Source organism: Polypterus senegalus, unplaced genomic scaffold (genome assembly GCF_016835505.1).
Source record: "Polypterus senegalus isolate Bchr_013 unplaced genomic scaffold, ASM1683550v1 scaffold_3510, whole genome shotgun sequence".
Lineage (NCBI taxonomy): Eukaryota > Metazoa > Chordata > Cladistia > Polypteriformes > Polypteridae > Polypterus > Polypterus senegalus.
The window spans coordinates 1-26,434 of NW_024377802.1; the positions used below are offsets into that span (position 1 = coordinate 1).

The 26,434-nt window shown below is 36.6% G+C and overlaps 1 protein-coding gene across 1 annotated transcript; it reads left to right on the top strand.

The window, feature by feature from the left end:
• Positions 1-1,748: 1,748 nt before the first annotated feature.
• LOC120519483 (UDP-glucose:glycoprotein glucosyltransferase 1-like) lies at positions 1,749-26,034 on the top strand (the record flags this gene model as incomplete). Its single annotated transcript, XM_039742482.1, has 4 exons — positions 1,749-1,846; positions 20,392-20,581; positions 21,711-21,869; positions 25,981-26,034. Coding segments are annotated over 4 exons (501 nt in total), but the record flags the coding sequence as incomplete, so codon positions are not given.
• Between the last annotated feature and the right edge of the window lie 400 nt (positions 26,035-26,434).

The following is a 26,434-nucleotide window of genomic DNA, read 5'->3' on the forward strand; positions in this document are numbered from 1 at the left end:
TTGTTAGGTAGAATTTGAGATATGTATGGGGCTTAGTAATTTTAGCCAATCACTAAGTGCATGGTTAGAAATAACAATTTTTAAACGTCATTTAAAAGCATCGTGTGCAAGATTTAATCATAGGCAAGAAGTTATTGTCTATAAAGAAGTAATCAATCCTTGAGTAGCAATGATGTACTGGTGAGTAGAAAGAATATGTTCTTGAATTTGGGTTTAAAAACCTCCAGGGTCTGATAAGTTGTGATCAGTTATAAACTTTGTAATTATCTCTGTAGTGTTAGATGCCGTTCCCCCTGTGGAAGAAGTCCTACCCAAAGTGGATTTAGAACACAATTAAAGTCCTCAGCCATTATAACTTTATGAGTGTTCAGATTGGGAATGGATGCAAATAAATTTTGTATAAATTCCTTATCATCGACATTAGGTGCATAAACATTTATCAAGATCATTTTACAGTTAGATAAGTCTCCATGACCATTACATATCTTCCTTCAGGACCCAATACTACATCTGATGCTACAAAACTGTGTAGTATTTTTAAACAATGAATTGACTCAGTATTTAAGAAGTCTCAGAGAGGCATTAGGGTTATTTTTTATGTTATTTTTTGTCTATTAATGTAGCTCATTTGCTTTTTCCACACTTGCGCTTTACTTTCTCAAGTAAAGGAAAGTATTATAATGTCCAAACATTCAATGTTGACATTTTGATGTATCTCGATTTTAAGACCTCCTGACTTTCTCATATATGAAGTATAGGAAAGTATTGAAATCCTCAAAAATTCCATTTTGAGATTTTGATGAATCTTGACATTCTAGACCTCCTGTGTCCAAAATACCATTTTTGGAATTATGTCTGTCTCTGTGTGTAAACATGATAACTTGTGTATGCTTTCCTTAGGTCTACCAAATTTTGCTAACAAATATTCAGTACAAAACATAGATTTCAATCAACATTTGGCTATCTCCGGGAACCTGAAGTGGTACTTTACCATTTCCATGCAGCTGCAGAGTTCAATTTATTCAACTTTACTTTTATAATAATTATTTATTTGATTTATTGTTGTTAATGGTTATTTAATGTACACAATATAAAAATATAATCATTGTCTTGCGGTTTGCTCCTCAAATATCCATTCCCATATCTAAGTATACGAGAAAGTCTAGGGAGACCACTCTGACTTTTGATCTTTTAATACAACAATGTATCTATGTACCATCACCTCCTTGACATTCATTATGGTTTCAGGTTCATCTCTCTGTTTTCCCACAACCATAAAACAGACTTTTGTTATGATTGTAGTTTATTGGTAAACTGAATTTATGACTCCACTTTGTTTTTTAACCATTTTAAAGAAATATTAGAATTCTATAAAAATCTTTCTAGCTGTTCCACAAACTTGATATTTAAATTGCATAGATAGCATTTATGCTTGTTTAGGGTCTATTAACTTGTTCTAAAACTAAGTTCAAAACCTAAATTGCTAGATTGCTGATTTTTTTTTTGTTTTTCCAAGTAACTGAATTGAAACATTCTAGTAACTATCTTGTGCTAGAAAATAGTTACTTATTAAGCAGTTTCTGTTTACTACATTGTTAGATAAATTTGATATTTTTTATATAAAAATATTTTATTATAATCAAAACACTAAAATCATTTTTGCAAAAGCTTATTTTTAATAAAACATTCAGCTATTGTGTAATTCCTGTTTGTTAATATATTTTTTCTTTTAACATTGTATTCTTAAGACATATTTTGTTTCTCTTCTACATCTTGGTCAAGGATCAATTAGAACTGCAGTTTTTATGAACTGCAAGCCCAAGCTTTCTGAGATGCCACTAAAGAGGTGAGCAGCAAAATGTAATAAATTTCTGATATGGGCATGCACCCAGAGGTCAATGGTATTTTTAATACAAGCCTATGCCTCGTAGACCATCTGAAAAAAAACCAATAATAGTGCTGCAAAATCCAAAGCCAGCTGTTTATTAACTTCATTATATTCTGATTTCCTGTTCCTTCACCTATATATAAAATCTGTACTGAGGGCAGATTAAGTTGCGAACATAAGGTCAGAAGATTATTGGAAGCTTCAAATGATAAAACACTGAGAGCAGACAAAATTTAATACAAAGGTACGCCTAGTAAAATATAAAATATATACCTGCACAATATCTGAAAAAGCATTATTTTGTGTATGAAAAGCCATATTATGTATATTTATTCTAAAATTCTTTTGGGTATTTCTTCTGAAGCTTCAGTCACAGCTGATTGGGAAGTAATGAATCATAATTTAACATATTCGAGTGCAAAAAGGCAACTGGGATATCCTGTGTAAATTAGAGAAACAACTTAAAAGGCCCCTAATTAACATTAATTCTCTGTATACCCTGCTTTTGCCTCCTGCTATTTCTGCTTTTGTAAATAGTTGACATAGCAAGCATGGTCAGTAGAATTGTTTTCCTCAGGTTTAAATATAGCCTGAGATTGCATCATAGGTTAAGTTATGCATTGAAAAATGTTTCCTTTCATATAAAATAGATATGTTGTTAATTATATCAGAGTAAATTATTATTTTATGTGCTGAAGAGAATTTGGGTACTTTTGTACAGTATGTATGTATCCTGCAATGAACTGACAACCTAGGATGCCCATTTTACTGTGTCATTCTCCACCGCTCTCTGATCAAAACTAGGTAAACCGGATTAGTATAGATTAAGGGCTCATTCATTTCTATTTCAAAACCTTTTTATTAATTTAATAATGTTCTAGCTCATTCATTTCTATTTCAAAACCTTTTATTAATTTAATAATAATGTTCTAGCCCATTCATTTCTATTTCAAAACCTTTTTATTAATTTAATAATAATGTTCTAATCATATTAAGAAAAGTGCCTTAAACCTTTGTTTAATATAACCTCATTATAGCACTTACCAAGGCTAATGAAAGTAACCTAATATATGCATACACATATTGCTTGCATAAAAACTTTCTTCAAGTAACCTTAAGACAGTTCCTGCCCTACATTTATTCATTCAACATTAAATATTATTACACTTGTACAAATAAGTACATAGGCATTGTAAATAACTAGGATGATTTTGAGAAAATATATATATAAGGAAACAGATGTACTTGTAAGCTTTCATTCATTGAACATATATCTTTAATGACCCATTCTTGTTTTTCTTTCTTCATAATATGGGGAAGATTAGACTCTTCCTCACTAATTGTATATTCCATAGCTCCTTGTTCAGGCACTGATTTTCTCTCTTTCAGCTGAGGAGATGCCCAACTGACAGGTGTAGTCTACCCTAAATTCCTGACTCATGTCCCCATTGCCAGGCCTTCAGAACCCATGGGATGCTGTGCTGGAGCCACACACATCTCTGCATAATGGCTTCTCCTACTCCCCAGCATTGCTTAATAGGGTGGCCCTTACTTCAGCCCCAGGCTCTTTTCAATGAGGATGGCCACCCCTAGCTCCAATTCTTTTCCATATCTCGATCTTGCCTCTCACTCATCCTTTCTCTCTCTATTCTTCTTTCCTTTTAACCTCCATTCCTCTCTGTTCTTGTTTCTTGTTTCTTTTTTTCTCCCCCTTCCCTCTGTCCTGCAGGATTTTTATATGGTCTGATTAGGTGCAAATATGACCCTGTGATGCACTCCAAGGTGTGAATTCTGCACCTGACTGATCCACTCACATTTGCATGTGAATGCATAATCAGCCAAGCAGCACAATCAACCCTGGAGTGGTGTTGTCATGCACACACCTCCATCTGTTATAAGCCTGCACAGTCTCGGGACATGATTATCTATTTAACACTAGAATCCCTGAAGCCCTACGACAAATATTCATTATGCCAGGCCACCTTAAATTCCCTTAAAACTCAGTGTCTTTGTTTTGAAAATGTGTCATTTTGGCATAAACAGCAAGCAGCCTGCTCACCAAATCCCCACCGAGGCAGATGAAGTCAAATCAGATGCAAAATTCTCAGAGCAAAAGTCTCTGTTTATGTGGGGTAGAGGTGTCTGGAATTGTATAGGTAAATAATATATTGTAATTTGGAATACATTCATTTCATGGATGTTCCATATCTCTAACGATGTGTGTAAATGTAGGATGATGGGTTTGATCCAGGTCCTCCTCGCATTTACCATTTTGAGTAGTAAGCTGCTATTATTATTACTATTATATAATAAAAGCATACATTTGATGTGAGTCTGTAACATCCTGTAAATTTATGGTACTTGTAAAAGCGGCTGAAGGGATAAAAGTAGACACACAAAAGCAGTTAACTCATTTTTTCTTGGTGTCTTGTTGAGCAAACAGACATGTGGTATTATGGTTTGTGGCTCGAAATGAGCGACCAATTTTAAATAAAAATTGCCACACTCACTTAACAGGAGGGTATGGTAGTGTGGTCGGCTGGTTCCCAGAGCATGATGCACGGGCTTGGGCGTTTCCCACACTGAAGTGCACAGGTCTGGAATCATTCATGTCCGTAATTGATGCTGGGAGCTGCTAATCGCCACACCTGTGCCCAAGTCCCCATTATAAATAGGGAGGTTTGAGTGCAGAGGGAAGGAAGAAGAGAAAAGGGTTATAAAAGAGAAAGAGAGGCAAGAGCACATTAGGGAAAACAGAGAGTGAAACGAGCCAGCCGGATGGATGAGAGAGGTCAGCACATTCAGGGGTCCCATGTGGGTGAAGGATTGGCTTAAGAGGATGGGCAACTGCCCACTGACAGTATGAAGGAGTGGGTTTGATTGAGTTGGAATCCTTCCTAGGGGATCTGATGGATGACCACGTGTCGCGAAGGAAGATGGGAGGACAACCGACCCAGAGTGATCCTGGCAGACCCGGTTGAGGCAGTTAAGGCAGGGGGTCTCTTCAGCTGAGCAAACCTTGGGTGAGCTGGAGAGACTAGGGAAGGAGCTGTGTTTGACTAGTGTTGCTCCAATGACTGCAGGTTATTCTTGTGTTTTAGTCTTGTTTTTAACATTTGGATTTTTTTTTACCTTTTTATGGATTATTTATTTATTGATATTCTGGAGCACTGCACTGTTTTGAACACTTTTTAAATTTGATTGATAAAGGTGCTTGCACCTTTTTGCACCATCCTCTTGCTCAGTTTCATTTGTCCCCATCAGACCAGCCCATCCTTTTACATTACCAATGGTGTTCAGTTGGAGATCTCCCAAAAAACAAGATGGAGCATGGAGCAGGACCTGCATCGTCACAAGGCACATGTGTCTATAGTGGATGTTACTTTTTCATACACACTGACATTCACATCAACATGTCATTTGTAAAATTTAGGTTTATTCAAGAATCCAAGAATAAAACTGATTAAAAATCGTTCAAATTCTGTTTTATTCAAGAACCCAAGAGTAAAACTGAAAAAAAAAATGTTCAAATTGATATGTTGATGTGAATGTCCATGTATGAGGAACAGTAACATATTTTACATGTACCATAAATTTACACAGGATGTTACACTCACATCAAATGTATGTTTTTTTAAGCATTAATAATAGCAGCACACTGCTCAAAGCGCTAAATGCAGAGACAACACAAGATCTGAGCCTATTAATTCGAGACTGGTAAGCAGTAGTTTATCCACTGCGTCATCTCGCGATCTGTGACAGAGCAGTGTTACCATTGTGACAACTATATCATTTGAGCAATTTCTTTTTCTCTTTCTTGAATAAAAAGCGTACTTGTTTTTACATCTTTTGTGAAAGCGTTTCTTGGATAATTGGGCTTCAGTCTTTACACCTCCTACACTTCAATGTGAAAGCATTTTCTGTTTTAGCCATGTGTTCAGGATTTCTTGGCTCACATTTCCTGTCATTACACAGAACACACATGAAATGTATGTACAGGTAGTCCCCAGGTTACAAACATCTGACCTACAACTTATGAACGAGGCTGCAGCTGCGGCACATGCGCCTCAGTAACTGCCGCTCCGTATCTTTGGTCTGGGGGCGTTGCAAGCGTGGCTGGGCCGGAGGCTAGAGGGGGACAATTTCTGCTGCCCGCAGTGCTGGTGCCCCTCGGGCAGCTCCCGGCAGCAAGTGGTTTCACTTCACACCCACCACCAATAACGGCTGCCCTGTTCATTCTCGGTGGGCTGGTACTGCAAGCGGTGACCCAAGTGCAAGTGTTGGTGATACAGTAAAGAAGAGAAAAAACATCACCATTGAAAATAAAGTAAAAGTAATAAAAAGGTCAGAGAGAGGTGAAACTCCATCATTCATTGGTAGAGCACTTGGTTACAGTCGGTCAACACAGCATAGCATTTTTTAAATTTATGTAACTGTTCCGACTTACATACAAATTCAACTTAAGTACAAACCTACAGTCCCTATCTCGCACATAACCAGGGGACTGCCTGTATTTCAAATCACAATATTTCATTACCTATATAATTCCTTACAAATGCATGCCAGATAAACACTTCAATACAGACTTCAGCTGTGAGGATTGTAGCATGGCGATGCCTTCATCTGACTTAACACTAGAATTAGCAAAGCTTACGAGAAAATTCGTAAATCTGGCCCACCTTAAATCCACTTGCACATCTCCGTTGAGCTTCTTTTGTCTTGTTAATGTGTCGATAATCCCAAGCAGCAAATTGCCTGCTATACCATCCCCCCCACCGCCTGAGAAACTGCAAAAACCTCTCACAGATGAAGCCTTGTTTATCAGTCACTCAGGTACCTAGGTTAAAAAATATATCATTATTCGAACACATGCATTTCGCGCGTATTACGTGTCCACAAAGATCTGTATAAGTGTAGGGATGACAGAAATGTTGAACACATACGTAAAAAAGACAAACTTTTCCATGTTTTAGTACTAACGACAAAATGTAGATATGAAGTGTATAATGTGTGAAGACTGAAGTCCAAATATCAAATAAGCACTTTCACAAAAGATACAAGTATAACAGAACAAATGTGCTTTTTTCCAAGACTATACCTAAAGAAAAAGAAATCAGGTTATTGTTGCTTGTTGTCCTGACTTCGGGTAGTACAGCAGTTAGAGCTGCTGACTCCAATTCAGAAAGTTCTGGGTTTGAGTTGTAATGTCTCCCAAAATAATCCTTTTGAGTAGTGAGATGTTCTTATTGTTACTATTTTTACAATAAAAGCATACATTTGATTTGAGTCTGTAACAGACTGGTGTAAATGTATGGAATACTTGTAAAGGTTCAAAAGAAACAGCATGGCTTACAGAGCTCAGCTAACATATCATGCAAACTCATGTTTGTGATTATGTTTGTGATTGTCTTTATGTAAGAAGTAATTATATGTTACTTATATAAAAGTCAGATCAATGTTACTTATCTTGATTTATTTACTTATCTTCCTACAGCATAAAGTCACAAGTATACTGCAGAGCTTCCTCTGTTTGATCGTCAAAGCATGCTCACAAATTACCGCGTGTAATGCCACGAAAAATACCTGCTGACACTTTAGTATCACGAGCAATGGTACGAGAATGCTTTTTTGGCCACATACACCACGCTAGTGTTTAGATCTAGACGGTGTATGGCTTGGTAAGCTCTGTTCTCTGCATGTCCTGGAGTTCAAAAAGAAATACCAACATGCAGCAACATGTGGACACTGTCCAAGATCAGAACAAAAAAACGCGGTCACTAACTACAACCATGAAGGTATGCAAATGAATATAATTTTGCATAGTTCAACGACGTTTTACAAAATAAGTTTGTTTGTTATACCATGTGTTTATTTGAAAACGGCGTCAGATCCGGGGGGTGTGTGGGAGTTTGAACGTGACTGAGAAAATAAAACTGAAAAAAAAAAAAACACTAACTTTAACTAAATTTACAAACACAAAACAAATATATTCTTTTATTGTATGATATTAACAATAAGAGCAGCTCACTACTGAAAATGACAAAGCAATGGAAGCAGCTGATATTGAAACCGCAACCTCTTGATTGGAAGGCAGCAGTTCTTAGCATTGCACCATGCAAGCTGTCGTATCAACCGCCTACAGCAACCTGCTTTCTATTTTCTTGGTAAAATTCTTGAATAAAAGTGCACTTGTTTTGTTATACTTGTACCTTTTGTGAAAATGTTTATTTCATATTTGTATTTCAGGCTTCACACATTATATATTTCATATCTACATATTTTTTAATTATTACTAAAACATGAAAAACGTTTCTGTGTTAACTACGTTTTACATAGATTGTTGTTGACACGGAGCACACATGAAATGATAATGTACTATTTTACCCTATAAAGCTCCAGCACTTCACTTGAAGATAAACACTGAGCACTGTGAAACTTCTTTGTGAAATGAACTGCAGCAGTGGGCGGGGGGATGAGATACCAGGTTGCTTGCTGTTAATCGACACATTTACAGGACAAAGACTCTGACAAAGAAGTGAGAATGGATTTAAGGGGAGCTTTCTTGTAAGCTCACTAGAATTACCAGAGCCTCTGAAAAACTAAGAAATCCGTCCACACCTTAAATCGCTTCTTAAAATCGTTCACAGCTCTCCACCAGTGTCTTTTGTCATCTAAATGTGCCGATAAAATCAGGCTGCAAGCAGCCGCTATTCCATCACCCACCAACTTAGGCGTGCACAAACTTCTTCCAGCTCATGCCTTGATTGATTTTCTGGGAGTGAAGTGGAGTTTTAGAGTGGAAATAATAGATCGTTGTTTGGAACACACGCATTTCATGTCTGTTCCGTTTCTACAGTAATCTGTGTAAACACATTGTTAAAACAGAAAGCGTTTTTATATTCTACTAGTAGATGACAAAATGTAGGCATAAACTATATAATGTATGAAGCCTGAAGTATCACACAAATACTTTCACAAAAGGAACAAATCTAACACAACAATTGCGCTTTTATTCAAAAATATAACTGCAGAAACAAAAAGCCACCTTAACATGCGACATTGACACCCTTGATTGTGACTGCCTCTGTGGCAATAGAATCAGCTGCTGACTAGGAATCAAAAGGTTGCGAGTTCAATCCTGCATCACCCGTTTGAGAAGTAAACAGCTCTTAGTCTTACTATTTTAGAGTAAAACATACATTTGATTTCAGTATGTAACAGCCGTGTAATTTATGATACTTAAAGGTTAGCTTTGGTTTTTTGTCAGTTTTATTATCTCAGCCATGTTCACAAGCCCAAACACACCTCACCCCCGCATCTGACACTGATGTTTGCACATAGACGCACTGTAACAGAGGTAAACTCAGCTCCCTTCTACATCGGAGCAAGAATGCACATACCATTGCTTGCATACTATACTAAAGTGTCAGCAGGCACTTTTTGTGCCATTACACACAGTTTTGAGCATGCCCTCTGCACACTACTTGTGACTTTAGGCTTTAGGAAGTAAGTAAATAAATAAAGTTAAATCGTGTCATGAAATAATTTCTTCAAAACGTAGATGTTATTTATTTGACGGACATGTCTGCATGCACTTTTTGTGGCATTACACATGTATTTTTGAGCATAGAGGCGGAATAGAAACGGAACAGACATAAAATGCGTATGTTCCAAACAACAATCTATTATTTCCACTCTATAACTCCACTTCACTCCCAGAAAATCAATCAAGGCATGAGCTGGGAGAAGTTTGTGCACGTTCTAAGTCGGTGGGGGGATTCAATAGCCGGCTGCTTGCAGCCTGATTTTATCAGCACATTTAGATGACAAAAAGATGCTGGTGGAGAGCTGTGAATGATTTTAAGCGATTTAAGGTGGGACGGATTTATGAGTTTTTAAGTAGGCTCTGTAATTCTAGTGTTAATGTGGGGGGTGTGTAGCAGGTTGCGTTCCGCTAAACCACACATTTGCAAAACAAAAGCGGGCTATTACCACAGTGATAAGGATCTATGAGTTTCTTGGCTTATGTCAGGAAAATTTACGGAAGTCAGGGACAACGAACAATATTGTAAGATTCAAGGATTCTAGTGTTAAAAACCTACACTGTGCCATGGAGCTCTTAGCATAAACTGGTGCTCTCAATTCCTCATTTGACTCCTACTACTCATCTGGTTCGATCTCTCCATTGCCTTCCTGTTGCTGCTAGGATTCAGTTCAAAAACTCTTGTTATGACCTACAGTTTTCTGATCAGGTCTGTTTCTCTGTATCTCCAATCCTTGGTCTCTCCACACATCCCTCAAAGAATTCTCCATTTTGCCTGTGCTTCTCTGCTGACTGTCCCTCCTATTGCCATATGTTCCAAAACTAGATAATGTTTCTCCATTCTTGCTCCAAAGTTGTGTAATGATCTCCCTTTATCTTTTTGTACTTCACCCAATTTACTTGTGTTTAGCACTAGAATCCCTGAAGCCTACTCAGAAAAAACTTTTGTGAAAGTGTTTATTTGATATTTGGACTTCAGTTTTCACACATTATACACTTCATGTCAAAATTTTGTCATTAGTCCTATAACATGAAAAAAGTTTCTGTTTTATGTATGTATTCAACATTTCTTGCCATGCAATTCCTGTCATCCAATATTTACATAGAAACAGACACATTTGCAAAACAAAAGACGCTTAAAAGAGAGGTGCTAAGGAATTTCAGGTGGCTCGGAATTACAGCTTTTTTCTTAGGTTTCAGGGCTTCTAGTATTAGTCATCTTTTGAAAACTCACTTTTTTGTTAAATATTTTGGATATACTTAGCGTCTCTCCTACAGGATAGCTGCTGCTGTACTAACAAAGAGTTTAGAATACTGATTTTTTTCTTAGGCTAGTTGTATAATTATGTAATAGTTCTTCTCTCATTTGTTCGCTTTTATATCTTGTTCTCTTTGATGTTTGCACATTCATTCTTCTATGTGTTAATTTCTTTGTAAGTCTCTTTGAATAAAGGCATTTGATAAATAAATAAGTAATAAATAAATAATAGTTGTTGAAAATGATAATCAGTGCAGTTTTAGAAAGCACAAAGACTGATATTTACATGTTAAAAAGTGGTTGAAAACAACTGAATACTGCAGTTGTGCTTTCATTTTGCCTTTATTAATTTCAAGAAAGTTCATTGCCATTGGAAGCGGAGTTCAATGCATTATAGGTACTATACCGAGACACAAGCCACTGTCCAACTCAAACTGCTGCTGTGCCGTTGGAAGTCCGTTATTGATCAGGTTAATAAAATGTCCACACACTCAAACACCTGTACTTACATTCCAACAGGGAGGCTTCTGCATAATATACAGCATCTAAAACACTTTGTACATAACATGTTTAACACTTGTGTGCATGTTTAGTTGCAGTACAAATAGTTCACACAGCAATTTTATTCCTTTTCGGAAACCAATTATATTTCCTTCTACACTGGAATGGGAATGTACTGTAATATAAATAAGCATTTAAAACATATACATGTACAATAGACATAATGGCATTTTGAAAAGAACGCTTACCTAGCGACTGAATAACTGAACTGTGTTTGTGAGGCATCAGGAGGGATATTGAGATGTACTTACTTTTCTTGTCCACTTTTTTTCTAAACTTGTTTTATTTAATAATGAAGCAAAAATAATAATGAAAAATCAAAACACAACACTATTAAGTAGCACCAAAATGTAGCCCTATGGCCAGACTACCTGTGTCATGTTCTTCTTCGTTTTTTCTGGAAGTGCAAGCAATTTAAAATTTTTACTGGCACATGCTCACTTTTTACACTTTTTTACATTTTTTTGTTTTTGGGGAATTTGAGGCTTTTGATTTGGATCGTGAGCTTTGTAAGAGCCATTTGCTAGTTACTTAAGTTATATAAATGTTTTTAGTGCATTTTAAATGGGAGGTTCCTATAACCACCGTAAGTTGAATTGAATTGGTTTATTCTAACTATTTCTAGCCTCTCAGACTAAACATTATTCTCAGTTAGTGATCAGCCTTGCCATGTCTAAGGCGTGGAGGGCACATGGTTTTAAACCTTGCCTTGCATGCATGTTTTGTGTGCCAAGTAACTTAAAAGACAAAGCACTTTGTATGTGCTGCAGTGTATGTTTAAAGTTTACAGAAGAAGTAAAGAATCTTTAAGTATAGAAATAACTAAAGTTTTAAAAGAAAAGCTAAGTTTAGAGAGATACATTTTTCTCATTTTTGCCTTTTATTCTTCGTGTGTAAATACTATTTTCTTTATTCTTGTGTGGATTATTTGCTTTGAATTTTCACTAAATATTTTAAAACAGAACTTTTGGACTAAGAGATTTCTTTCGGTAGCGCATTTTACCTGTGCTTGAACTCGCCTTACACTTCTGTGGCTACAAGCTTTTTATTCAAATATAACAGAGCAATTTTGGAGAGTGATAACAAATATTAAAGGATTGGTGTACAGTTAAGTAGTTATAGACCACAATGTACAGTAAAAGCTTAAAAAGCAAATATAATTAATGATTTTTCCATGGTAATTCCATTTGAAATCCGTTAACGCAAAGACAAATTTAAAGGAACAAAAGTATTACCTGAATTCAAGGGGAGGGTGCATGCTTAACCCCAGTGTGCAGACGCATGATGTTAAAATTATTCAGTGTTGCACACGCGCAGGCCGAGACATCTAAGGGCATTACAGACTGGTTATTGCTCAATGTCATAAGTCACTTTTGTATGATACGCCTCTCAGAATTTGTTTTCATTGACATGTGGCCATGAATACAACCCCCTAATGTTTGCCCAAGCTCTGTCCTGCAGCCTGTGAATACATGTGATTAGAATACATGTATTGTGAAATGAGTTTCACTTTTATAATAATGGATAAGAAAATCTGCAAGAACAGAATTCGTGCATAGCAAGATTTAATGTACTTGCTGGAAGAGAAACATACAGTACAATAATACAATACAATACAGTTTATTTTTGTATAGCCCAAAATCACACAGGAAGTGCCAATGGGCTTTAACAGGCCCTGCCTTTGACAGCCCCCAGCCTTGACTCTCTGAGAAGACAAGGAAAAACTCCCAATAAAACCTTGTAGGAAAAATGGAAGAAACCTCGGAAAGGCAGTTCAAAGAGAGACCCCTTTCCAGGTAGGTTGGGCGTGCAGTGGGTGTCAAAAGTAGGGGGTCAATACAATACAATATACAGAACAGAACAATTCCTTAAGACAGCATAATAATAAAATTTTAGAATTACGGTTTAACAGTAGATGATATGACATAATTAGGTTTGGATATTTTTAGAGTCCTGGAGACCTCATCCATCTAGCTGCCTCCCATTTGGCCATGCCACGGCTGAAACGTTGCTCCGATGAAAGGACCCTCTTTCCCATGATTCCTGTGATCCTCCATCAGGGATGACTTTACCATAGGCAGGCAAACAACTTGGCAGGTGGGCCGTGGCACCAATGGCCACATTTGGGTACCGAGAAAAGAAACAGAATAGGTGAGGGTTAGTATTCAAATATAATTATCATGTTACTTATGTTATAGTGCTAATGACTAACAACAGAGATGCAGTATGTACAGTTAATCAGCAGCTCTAGTCAGGATATGCTAAACTGAAGTAGTGAGTCTTCAGCCGGGATTTAAAGGCTGAGACCGAGGGGCATCTCTTATGGAAGCAGGAAGACCATTCCACAGTTTAGGGGCCCTGTAACTAAAAGCTCGACCTCCCACTGTTATTTTATTAATCCTTGGAATCCTAAGCAGACCGGCATCTTGAGATCTTAATGTACTCAGGTTTGTAAGTCATGATAAGTTCAGACAAGTAAGCCGGACCTTGGCCATTTAATGCTTTATATGTTAAAAGGAGGATTTTGAAATCTGCCCTAAACTTAACTGGGAGCCAGTGTAAAGATTTAAGAACTGGGGTTATGTGTTCATATTTTCTTGTTCTTGTAATAATTCTTGCAGCGCATTTTGGATTAACTGGAGGCTGTATAGAGAACAGTTTGAACAGCCAGTGAACACCGCATTGCAGTAGTCAATCCTACTAGAGATAAATGCATGAATTAATTTCTCACAATCCTGTTTATTTAGAAAGCGCCTTAATTTCCTAATATTTTTAAGATGGAAAAACATGTTTTGGACGACTTTGTAATATGCTTTAAATGACATGCTAGAGTCAAAGATAACTCCTAGATTGCGGGCTGATTCAGTAAAATTAATTGGGATTCCAACTGAGTTAAATGACGACAAAATATTGCTGTGATCAGCGTCATTCCCTCAACAATTAACATCTCTGTTTTATCTGTATTTAAAGACAAGTAGTTCTCATTCATCCATTCCTTTAATTCACTAACACAACTAATTAAAGACAACATCGGAGAAACTTCATTTGATTTAAATGAAAGGTATAACTGGGTGTCATCTGCATACGAGTGAAAATTAACATTATGTTTCCTAATGAGAGATCCCAGTGGAAGCATGTAAAGTGAAAACAGTAAAGGTCCCAGTACTGAGCCCTGCGGGACACCATATTGAACTTCTGTGTATAATGATGGAGTACTGTCTGCACATTTCTGTACATACTGGAATCGATTTGATAAATAAGAACTGAACCAAGCGAGCACGGGCCTGTAAGCCCAACATCGTTTTCTAGCCTGTGCAGTAAAATAGAATGGTCAATGGTGTCAAATGCTGCACTTAAGTCCAACAACATAATTACAGTGGAATTTCCTTCATCAGAGGATATCAGAATGTCATTTACAACCCATGTTAGTGCCGTTTCTGTACTATGACCAGTCGAAAGCCAGACTGGAATTTCTCAAATAAATTGTAGCATAAGGTGTGACTGAAGCTGACTGGCGACTACTTTCTCTAGTATTTTAGAGAGAAATGGTAAATTTGAAATAGGCCTATAGTTATTTAGTATGTGTGGGTCTAGGTCTGACTTTTTAAGTAAAGGTTTAATGACTGACACTTTTAGTGCATCAGGTACGTGCCATGCAGTAATGAACTATTGATAATGGTTAGAATAGGCTGCAAGAACATCCATTGCACTTTTACTAGTTTTGTTGGCACTGGATCTAGGGAACAAGTAGTGGGCTTCATTTTAGTAATTAAAGTTAAGACTTCCTGGTGAGTTACAGGATTAAAATTATTAAAGTGCTGAATGCAATGTGGGCAGGGTCTGCTAAGCTAGTATTTGGTTTGTACTGTGATGCTGAGATCTGGGATCTTATATTTTTAATTTTCTCATTGAAGAAGTTCATAAAGTCTGTACTGCTAATATCTGTTGGTATTTTGCACTGTTGATCTGAATTCCCATTTGTTAATTTAGCCACTGCTCTAAAAGTACCCTAGGATTTTTATTATTGCTATCTATTAATGTAGAATAGTATTCTGAGCGAGCTTTAAAGAGGGCCTTTTTATATTTATTACACTCTCTGTCCATGCAATTTGAAAGACATGTAGCTTTGTTGTTCTCCATCTGCGCCAGTTTTCGACACTCTAATTTAAGAGCTCGAGTATTTTCATTAAACCAGGGAGAGTTTCTATGTGCTTTGATCACTTTTGTTTTAGGGGAGCCACTGTGTCCAGAGCATCTCTCAAGGTCACATTATAATGTGATATTAGCTGATCTAAATTGTTTTCCACGTTTACATTTGATGTTAACTGATCTAAATGGTTTTCCACAATTACACTCGACTTACTCAAGGTATCTATAAATTTTGAAGCAGAATTACAATCTAGATGTCGCACTGTCTTTGTTTTAATCTGTGAGTGCTGGCATGGGCAGAACTAAATCAAACGTAATTAAGAAGTGATCGGAAATAACTACATTTAATGGAGTAATATTTAAATTTTGAATTTCAACTTTGTAAGTTATAATTAAATCTAATGTATGGTTATGATTATGAGTTGGACCTTTGACAATCTGACAAAATCCTACTGAATTTAACAAATAAGTAAAACATTTGCTAAAAGTGTCAGTTTCCACATCAATGTGTACATTAAAATCCCCATCAGAACTACGTGATCATAATTTATAGCCAAATCAGACAGAAGGTTGCTAAATTCAGTCATGAACAATGAATATGGCCCTGGTGGTCTGTAGACTAGCACTATAATTGTGTTGGAATCTGTTTTAATATTTAAAATGAATGCCTCAAAGGATGTAAAGTTGCCTAAATTTTTAGGAGTGATTTGCATTTTGTTACAATGAATTATTCCAAGGCCTCCTCCTCGACCAGAATCTCTAGACTTATGAAGGAGAGTATCCATCTGGTGACGCCTCAGCTAGGGAACAGTGTCACATTTACTAAGCCAGGTTTCAGTAAGAAGACACAGATCAGATTTTGTACTTAATATTATATCATTTACCAAAACAGCTTTAGTGCCAAGAGAGCGAATGTTCAATAAACAGCATTTAAAACTGCATGGTTCTTTCTGAACTACTGATATATTTTTGTTTTAATTTGAATTAAATTTCTATTACAGATGCCCCTGGTGGAGTGTCTGGTTTTATCCCTTGGTCTAATTATACACCTTATTTTTTGGTTATCAATTAATTTATGGTTTGTTTCAAGACTAAATTTACTGGATGCCCCACAACAGGGATTATGGGTAACAGCTTCAGGAAAATAACAGGTGGGATAAACAACAGCCTGTGATTTAAGATCACATGACTGCGGCCTGGATGGTGCTCTAATCAGTCAACCAGGCAGTTTTGCTGCCATATTTTGGGATAATACATAAGATCCCCTCCAGTTAGGATGAAAACCATCTCTTCTGAAAAATCCAGGCCTTTCCCAAAAATCATCCCAATTGTTCACAAATGCTATGCTTTTATTTGCACACCAGGTTTCTAGCCAGCAGTGAAAGGAATGCAATCTGCTACAAATCACATCCCCTCTATACAATCTTGGTAAGGGACCAGATACAATTAAATTCCGACATTTTGTTTTAGCTTTGGTGCATAGAGAGATGAAGTTCCCCTTTAATACCTCAGATTGCTGTAAATAAATATCATTAGTGCCGACATGCAGCAATAAGGTAGATACTTCATCGCGGCAACACGGTCCAACGCGCCTTTATGCCAGAAATCTTGACCCCTGCAAGGCACTTAACATTAACTGCTGGTTTAACATAGTTTGGAATTCTAACATTCCGCACTATGGAATCGCCAATTATGAGCACTTTATTATTCTCAGTTTCCACAGGCTGCTGAGAGCTGAGAACCTGTTCTGGGTCGAATTGGTGACCTGGGTGCTGGGGACTAAATTTTGGATTCTTAGACCCCGTCTTACTGTTACCCACTGCCCTGTGGCTGAATTGGTGCTGCTGATTTCGGCCTCGCACTGACTACAGTGGGACCTGGAGAGACTGAAGCGAATCAGATGTAGCGAATTGTCTAAACAAACCGAGTCGATCCAATTTCGGTTTGCCTAATCGCTATCAGATTCCTAACGGTCCTCCAATTCGCGTATTTTCCCGACCAACTCTAAATTAACTAAACATTTTTGGCAGGTGAAGCTATCTGCACTGTCGGCCGGAAAACCTGAGCTGTACATACTGCAGGACACACAACATATAAACGTGCCCTCGATGGGCAGAGAGCAGATAGAACTTACATTAAATGTTGAAGTCATCTTTGCCGTTTTTATAGGTGCTTCTGCGCTTTCCGTGTTGAGCTGAATCACCGTCGCTTTAAGTTTCCACCACCGCTGAGCGATCGACTTTAATTTCTCACTGCGGTTATTTCTACTGGTCAGCTGCGGCTTTACCTCAGGTGAACTTGCTCGGGTGCTTTCGAAGGGCTACGTGCCTGTGGGGGAGCGCGCTCTCTGCTCTCTGCTTCCGCTCGCTGATCCGCTGCTTCCGCTCGCTGATCCGCTCTCTGCTTCAAGAAAAACATAACTCCCTGTTCTGTAAAACATGCAATTGTATACATTTTTAGATGTAAACACATGCAATTAATTTCAATTTTGAATTAGCCTTGTTCCATTTATCAGTCCACCTATTCATCTATCCACTTTCACACCAGTTTAATTCTGTTTTACTATTGACAGTACGTCACATGTACACAACAGTGGGCCAATTTGAAATTAACAAGAATTCCAGTAAGCACATCTTTTTGGTGCAAGAAAAAGACCAAGGGACCTAGGATAAATTCAGTGTAGAACAGATAATGATCTGGTATAATTCTATAATCTTGTCTCCTGAAGTTGTGAGGCAACACTGCTAACCACTGTGCCACTGTTCTCATCAAATATCATTATATGCTTGATTTAAAATTGCCAGCAATTTATCACCAGTTGGTCTTGGTTGTAGTAATAAATATATCTGTTGGGAGTCAACGTCTGGGGCACATACCCATCTTTAAACCGTCCACATGACCCCTTAGAAATTTATAACCAGATGGGCACAGCAGCGAGTAACAGGCAATAACCAATTTATATTATGCAAAGTCAGTGCAAAGTACATGTTTATTAAAACCAAGTCCAAGTAATAAAATGCAGATAATAAATAATGCCTATAAATAATCCCCTTAAAAACAGAGCTCTTATAGAGATAAAAAAAAATTAAAAATAAATACTTTTGAATTCCACTGAGAAATATCAAGCTCCTCTGTAAGTCTATCATGGTTCTCTCTTTGTCTCCCCAGCTCACTCAAATGGGCCTTCCCAGCTGACGGCACCTGATTCGCATCCACTCTGCCGCTTTTGGCTTTGGCCGTGATGCACCTTACCAGCCCTCTGTCTTCCCATATGCTATATCATGCTGCCTAGATACATGGGAAGGTAAATCCAATCCCCGTCTTACACCACATTTCAGTGGGAACGGCCCTTTCAGCACCATTAGTTACTCTCCCCAACAGGGGCCCGAATAAACTGTCTCCTTTTGTCCACAGTGCATACTTGATGTAGTTCTTGCTGTCTCTTGTTCAGCTCTTCACTCCAAACATTCTGCTATCATTCTCCCTGTTCTGCTCAGACTGTACTTTTTACTTGTCTGACAATTATCCAGGTAATGTACGTCTGCACATAAATGCATGATGTGCTCCACCATGTTACGGCACCCCTGTGCCCTATCCCCTTAGTTTAATCATAATGTTTTGTTTTTTTTCCTTAAAAATTTACACTGTCACTGTCCTTAATTCATGACAATATCATTTAAATGTTTTAGTTAATTTTGTTTTTAACCTAGTGTAATGAAAAGAAAATGCTTTACCAAGACACTTCATGAACATGTTTCCCCACATTTACTTTAGAATAAAGAATAAAATGATTAAAATTAAAACATATTAATTATCACATTTTATTGTAATAGGGGTAATGAACAATGTCAAAATGGATTATTGTTTAATATGGGAAAAAATAAAAACACACCAGTACATCCAGATATACTAGAGTTACATTTTGTATTTACATTTTTTAAAGGAAATCTTAACTTTTAAAATGGCATGCATCTGGTAATGAGGCATTGTTCATAAAAGGGTTTATTGAAATGAATGGATGGACATTAAGTTACTAGCAGAGTAAACTGAGTCCTACCATCATTTAGATAGTGCTACTAATCCTGTGAAAGCTTCAACAGTGCTCTTTTTAATTGCCGAGCTACATTTGTACATTAATGGTAAAACAAACAAATAGTATTAAATGGTAATTCATTTGTTTTATAGACTTGGCTGGTATTGTAGGTTGACTGTTACATGAAATATGTCTATTTTGTATATGCACAAAGAGCTTTGGACAAAAGTTTGAAGTCCAGGTGAATTGCTTAGTTTATAGCAATGTTTATTTCAATGTCTATTGATTCTTTTGTGAGGGCACATTTTTCACTGCACAAAGAGTGCATTCATCCATTTCCAATAGAGCATTAAACTTGATATGGTGTTTATCTGCAAAAGCGGGAGCAATTGGGCTTATTTTTCTGTTGCACATTACATGTCCTGAGGTGACAGCAATCGTGCTAAATCAGTCTCCCTTGTCACTGAAATAATTATTTCTGCAAAGCAAAGCTTTTAAAGTAATTATGTTAACAAGGGTTTTTATACTAGTATATATTGCTTTTCAAATTTTGATTAAGTTTCACAAAGGGGAGGAGAGGATGCATTTCTGCACATATCAAATTTCCTGGACCAATAATGGATCATTTGAGACATTGGCTTTTACATCACCCCTAAAAAATGTATGTCACCACTGCAGGTAATAAAAAGCATTCTTAAAGATGAGCCCCTAGTCATATCAAAAGAATTGATTGTAGAGTTAAATGCTGCTTCGTTTTTTTAAATATTTTTTTATTTATATTAGTTGCTGACAATTTTCATTTCTTAAACCAATGTGAAATAAATTGCTTTAATTGTACTGATTGATATCACCTGCATATTAATTGGATAATTTGTGGGACACAATGCGATCAAAATGGTAGTGTTAAGCTTATTATTATTTTTGTAATAACAGATTTTTTCAAATGCTTTATTTTTCAGCTTTTACCGTTTAGTTTTGGAACCTGATATTATATTCCATGCTAACAAAGGCATTTCAGCAGGGCCTGTGGCACATTTTATTGGACTGCCGGAAGCTCCCTTATTGACTCTGAATATGATTACCCCTGAAAACTGGTTAGTTGAAGCAGTTCGAAGCTCATATGACCTTGATAACATTCACTTAAAAGAGGTAAGGTTTTCAATTCTGTAGATAAGCTGCTTGCCATCCTACCTGTATTTAGTGTAGGTTAAAGCTTTTATATAATTATTGGTAACACTTTAGTTTAAGTATTCATTTATTACTATGTAACAAGACTTTAACACTTCTTTGGACCTTCATAACTCTTACAAAGAATGAGTGTTTATTCATCCCTGCAATATGACCTTCTAACAAAAACTCACTTTGGAGTGGTCTGAGGAGGCTTAACTGAGAGATGCTTTTGTTGATATTACATGTTGTCACAAAGCCACAAAGAGTCATAGCAAGGTTTGGGGCAGCCACCCGTTTATTTGGTTTCCTGACTGCAAATTGTATTTGAAATGATAGCACTGCTGTGCAAAAAAACAGTCCAAAACAGAACTGAGGGAATAGAGAAAATGTGGAGGCTTTTAAAGGGGAAGACAGGAAGTAAGATCAAAGGGGTTAGGCTCATGAAGGTCCTCAGCCATTGGTTTGAGCCTGGGCCAGCGACATCAAAGGGGCGGAGCTGGCAAGGTCTCCTTCCATAGGCTCGGTCCTGGAAGTGGCGTCAAGAGGGTCAGGTGGAATCTCCCGTGAATGGTCTACAGGAAAGGGAGAAAAAGAGTCAGTGCATTCTGCCACATCCCGGTATGACTGGAACTGCTCTTACTCAAACCTATTAGCTGCCTCCCATGTGCACGTTTGTGACAATGTTTAGTATAAAAACTGTAAATCTTTCATCTTAACAAGTAATTTTACTATCATGTCAATATACTACATTGTACAGAGATTAACAACCTACCTACTGAAGTTTTATAAGTGTTATAGAAAACCATAATAAGCCTTTATTAAGGTCTTGTTACATAAGAGTAAACAAGTAAAAGATCTATTTTTGTATCTAAAGCGTTACCAAATTATTTATGTCTGTAGCAGTAAGGTTTGCTGTCGACTGCCGTCATATTCATACCTTAGCACTGCACCCAGTCCTTTACTGCCTGGAACATTTCCCAACTGATATGAATGAGTGTGATCTATCTACCTTTTGAAGAAAATGAATGAATAAATGAGTTAATACCTCTTTTTGATCATTTTTAAATGCAGTATGTTTTATTAATCAATTCTACAAAATGTTTTACAGATAGATGGTCTTGTGAGAGCAGAGTATGAACTAGGGCATCTGTTGCTTGAAGGACACTGCTTTGATGCAACAAATGGGCAGCCTCCCCGAGGGCTACAGTTTACCCTCGGTCTGAAAAGTAACCTACTTATTCAAGATACCATTGTAATGGCAAATCTGGTAAGCTGTTAGCATTTACTTATTGGTTTGTTTATAAATATTTTTGGAAAAGGTTTTGATTTATATGAAACTAACTGAGTTAGCTGGCATTGCCCTGATGAGAGAATGGAAAGACAGAATGATAAAAAGTAATTACAAATGATATATTATTAAACCTTATTACCTTTAAACTTTTTACCTTTAAACCTATTGCATGTAATAGTAGTAGTAGTAGTACCACCATTGTCACATGTATAGAATACTTTGAAATTCTTACTTGCATGTTTAACCAACATGCAACACATCACAAGACTCATGCCATGCCATGATGACCAAGCAAGTATTAAAATATGTAACTTTATTATGTTTAATAGAAATTCACACATTATTATAGCTGGTTTTCATTACCCCTATTTCCATACTATTTGTCAGGAACTTCTGTAAGATTAGAAATCATGTGCTAGTAATACTGTGCATAGTTATTGTTAATAATAGAAAGTATTACTGTATGCAGTACTGTTGTTTGCACCAGAAACTAAAAAACAACTCCAGAAACTAAAAATCAACTCCAGAAACAATATGGCCTCACACAGTGTGGCTTGGAAATATGGCATAAACAGTGAGGGAAATAACTGATTTAAGAAAGAATTTAATGTAATCGAAACAGAAAAAGTGAGAGTAGGTGAGAAAAAGCTCCCATTAGGGAAGTTAGTTGGTCATTAATATATATATATATATATATATATATATTATATTCTTTTAAGTCTAAATTGCTATCTGATTATTGCATTGGTTCACGATACTAGGTAACACTTGGTTGGTTGGCCAGTTGGCAAACATCTGCCGCGTCCTCTCAGTTGTGAGAGGCTCATAGATATGTGATGCAGTATCTGTCAAATAATACAAAGAGTACACAACACTTGTTTAGCCTTATTGGGGCTTGTCAGGTGTATGCGCAGTTTTGAATCCCTTTACAGTTATCAAACCTTGGATGTCAGTGCCTGAGGCAATTGCAATTCAGACTTTAAAGAATGTAATACTATAATCTTCATCCTGCCAAAATAAGCGAATCAGCCGCCATGGCACAGCGTCAAAGGTTTGATCTCCATAAGAAAATGAACAACAATTAGAGGTCACTCCATGTGGTAGTTTTTATGTCATCTGAAGTGAACCTTAGACAACTGTTCCACACTTGTAGGTTGGAAGTTGGAAGATTCTTGCAATGCTTTATGACCTGTTTCAGTTCCTGCGTCCTTTGTCAGAATGTCATTGTACTTTTCAATGTACTATTTCAGCTATGTTGTTCACTGTCATCATGCATGCTGACATCTCACAAAATTTATTGAGGACTGCATCATCTCTCCACTCTTTTGGTGGTTTCTTGACTGAGAGTTTTCTTTGTCTTTTTCCATAAGGGCATCAAAGAAGAATTTTGCTATTTTTGTTACTAGATCCTCCAAATTCAGTTGTTTAGATTCATTTGTCAGCTTAAGATATCGAGGGAATGTCGGATAACGTAGCCTCTGCAGGTTTTGCTCAAAAATTGAAAAATCAAAAAGGGCTAAAATAGAAACTCCTACTTAATACAGTGATCCCTCGCTATATCAGGCCGACTTTCGTTGCTTCCCTCCATCACAGTTTTAAATGTAAGCATATCTAAATATATATCACGGATTTTTAAGCTGGTTCCGGTTTATGCGGACAATGGGTCTTTTATTGTATGGTATATCCTTCCTCAGTTTGTTTGCCCAGGTGATTTCATACAAGGGACACTATTGGCGGATGGCTTAGAAGCTACAATCAGAGCATGTATTACATATTAAATAAAACTCCTCAATGATATACGATGTGCTTCCCGAGCGGTGCTTGATTGTTTGCTTTTCTCAGTCTCTCTCACTCTCTCTGACATGCTTCTGGCCCGGAGGGGTGTGAGCAGGGGAGCTGTTTGCACAGAGGCTGTTTGCCTAGAAGATCACGGACGACTCTAAAAATGCTGAAAAGACTACCTTCACATTGCTCCTTTCTTTGCGGCTGCTTTGCTCGCGGTCGCATACTTAAAACCAACAGCACGTATTGATTTTTGATTGTTTGCTTTTCTGTCCCTCTCTCTCTCTGACATTCTCTGCTCCTGATGGTACTCCTTTGAAGAGAAGATATGTTTGCATTCTTTTTAATTGTGAGAAAGAACTGCCATCTCTGTCTTGTCATGGAGCACAGTTTAAACTTTTGACTAAAGGGTGTTATTTCATGTCTAGAGGACTCTAATAATGCTAACAGTGTAGGAGAGTTTATAAGGGCTTAAAATATATAAAAATAACCATACAAACATATGGTTTCTACTTTGTGGATTTTCACCTATTGCATTTTGCATTGTGGACTAGCTTTATATAGTATATATTTGAAGTGCATTTTCAAGCAAATTGGAATACAGATTTATAATAAATATTGAATGTACATACAGTAATAAAACTTAATTTCAGAATCACAGTTTAAAAAAGCTTAAGCATTAACAATAGTTTAATAATAACACCAAACAGCTTTTAAATGTTAAAAATGATGCATCAGCATTTGAGTGCAAGGTGATTTACATCAATATATCTTGTGAGCAAAAGTAGGACACAGGGTTTCTAACCAACATCACAGTTCCTCTAAAGCCTTACTGAACTATTGAAAACAATAGTATTCTAAACTCGTCATGCCAAGGTTCTGCAGCATAGCATTAAAGAATTGACAGTTATGGATGTGAGAAGCTCTTAAACAGAAGGATTCATTTCAGCCAATATATGTAAACATCAGAAGCAAATCTTTGTTTAGTAGTTACTTTTTATATTTTGTTGTCATTTCAAGAAGTCATAAATCCTGATTTTCCATGGTGATTGCTACTGCCTTTCCTGGATTCCTCTTTTCATTATCTATTTTTGCGTGTGCAAATCATTGTCCTCATTTATTGAAAGTATCTCAGGCCATCAAAATGATTTTCCAGGTATTGCTAGTTGTCCCAGACTAAAAAGATAATGCATATGTGTTGCAAGTAATGTCTTTGACAGTCCTGCATATGCGTTATTAATATTAATTTTAGGGGAAGTGTATTATCAATAAAAAAATGCCCCTTTGATGTATTTCAGTAGAGTCTTTAGAAGTATTAGAAAATTAGAAAAATTAGAAAATTAGATTATTATTATTATTCTTTTGCATGCAGCTGCTCAAGGCTTGAGCAGAAAATATTAGAAATTGCAGGTCAGTAAATCAGTTGTCACCAAGGTTACCAGATTAAAAATATATGAAACAGCTATTCCTCCATCTGAAATAGGTATATTTGTTAACTTGGAAGTTAGTTTTGCTCAGAAAGTATAATTTTCCAAGCACTTGTTTTACTGATTGAAATGAAGGTCTACGTAGTGCACTGCTGTTTCTCTTTGGAATTTGTATGCTTTCTACTACCACTATATCAGCTGTATTCAGTGGCTTTTTCCCAATATCTATATTCCACTATATCTAATCCTATTGATTCCTGAATTTAGATTTCAATGTTTCTGTGAACATTATACAATTGGTTTTCATGCAGTAGGCTCTGTTCTGTAATAGCTCGGGATGGAACCGTTTTTGTTAACAGACAAATGCTTATTTTAAAAGAAAATAATGATACCTTGCAAGAATAGTTAAGCTTGCAAATATGCTTGAATTACATGGAGGCGAGAATCAATAAAGTTCTAAAATAAATAAAACAGTATGTTTCATTTTGAAGTTTATTGCAGATTCCACACTGAATGTATTTCTCTTTATTTGCTGGGTAATGTAAAAGTGCTAGCTTTATTAAAGCCTTATGACTAACATATGCAACAGCACACCTCTGACCTAAACTGTACTGTCTGATATGGAAGAAAACAAATGTTGATTGCTTTGTGCAGTTTCTGTAAGAAGGAATACAATACATTTTTATCAGTTAATTAAAATATCTGTTTAATTTACTGGCTACTCACATGCATTAAAAGAAATTCTATTAATAATTTATGATCCATTAGGTCAAGCATTGGCAATCAGAAGTAAAAGCGGACTGTTAATGTTATTGAGCGTTTGTTAATATTACAAAATAGAAATGTGTATTGTTTTGATTATATTATCTTTATAACAGGGTTACTTTCAGCTGAAAAGCCAACCCAGGAGCATGGATGTTAAAGTTACGTAAAGGAAGATCAGAAGATCTCTATCAGATAGTTTTGTGAGTATCTCTATATGCCTGTCTGTATATCTGTCTGTCTATCTGTCTAATATTGTACCTTTTCCTGTATGTTTATCTCTATTCTCTCCTATCCAGTATTGTTCACTGTCTGTCTCTCTATGTGTGTGTCTCTTATCTGTGCCATTTTCTTCTTCAAGATTCTAGGAAATTGTACAACATGAATATATATTGGTGAAAAAGATGCATAGTTGCATTTACCAAAGGACACCAGCAATGCATGTTTATATTTGTTAGACATATCTTTGTTTTATTACTTTAAAGTGACTAAGCATCTGGAATCCTGTCTTAGTACTACTGTACACTTAGATGTTGTGGGAATTACAATGGAACACTAGACAGAATTTTA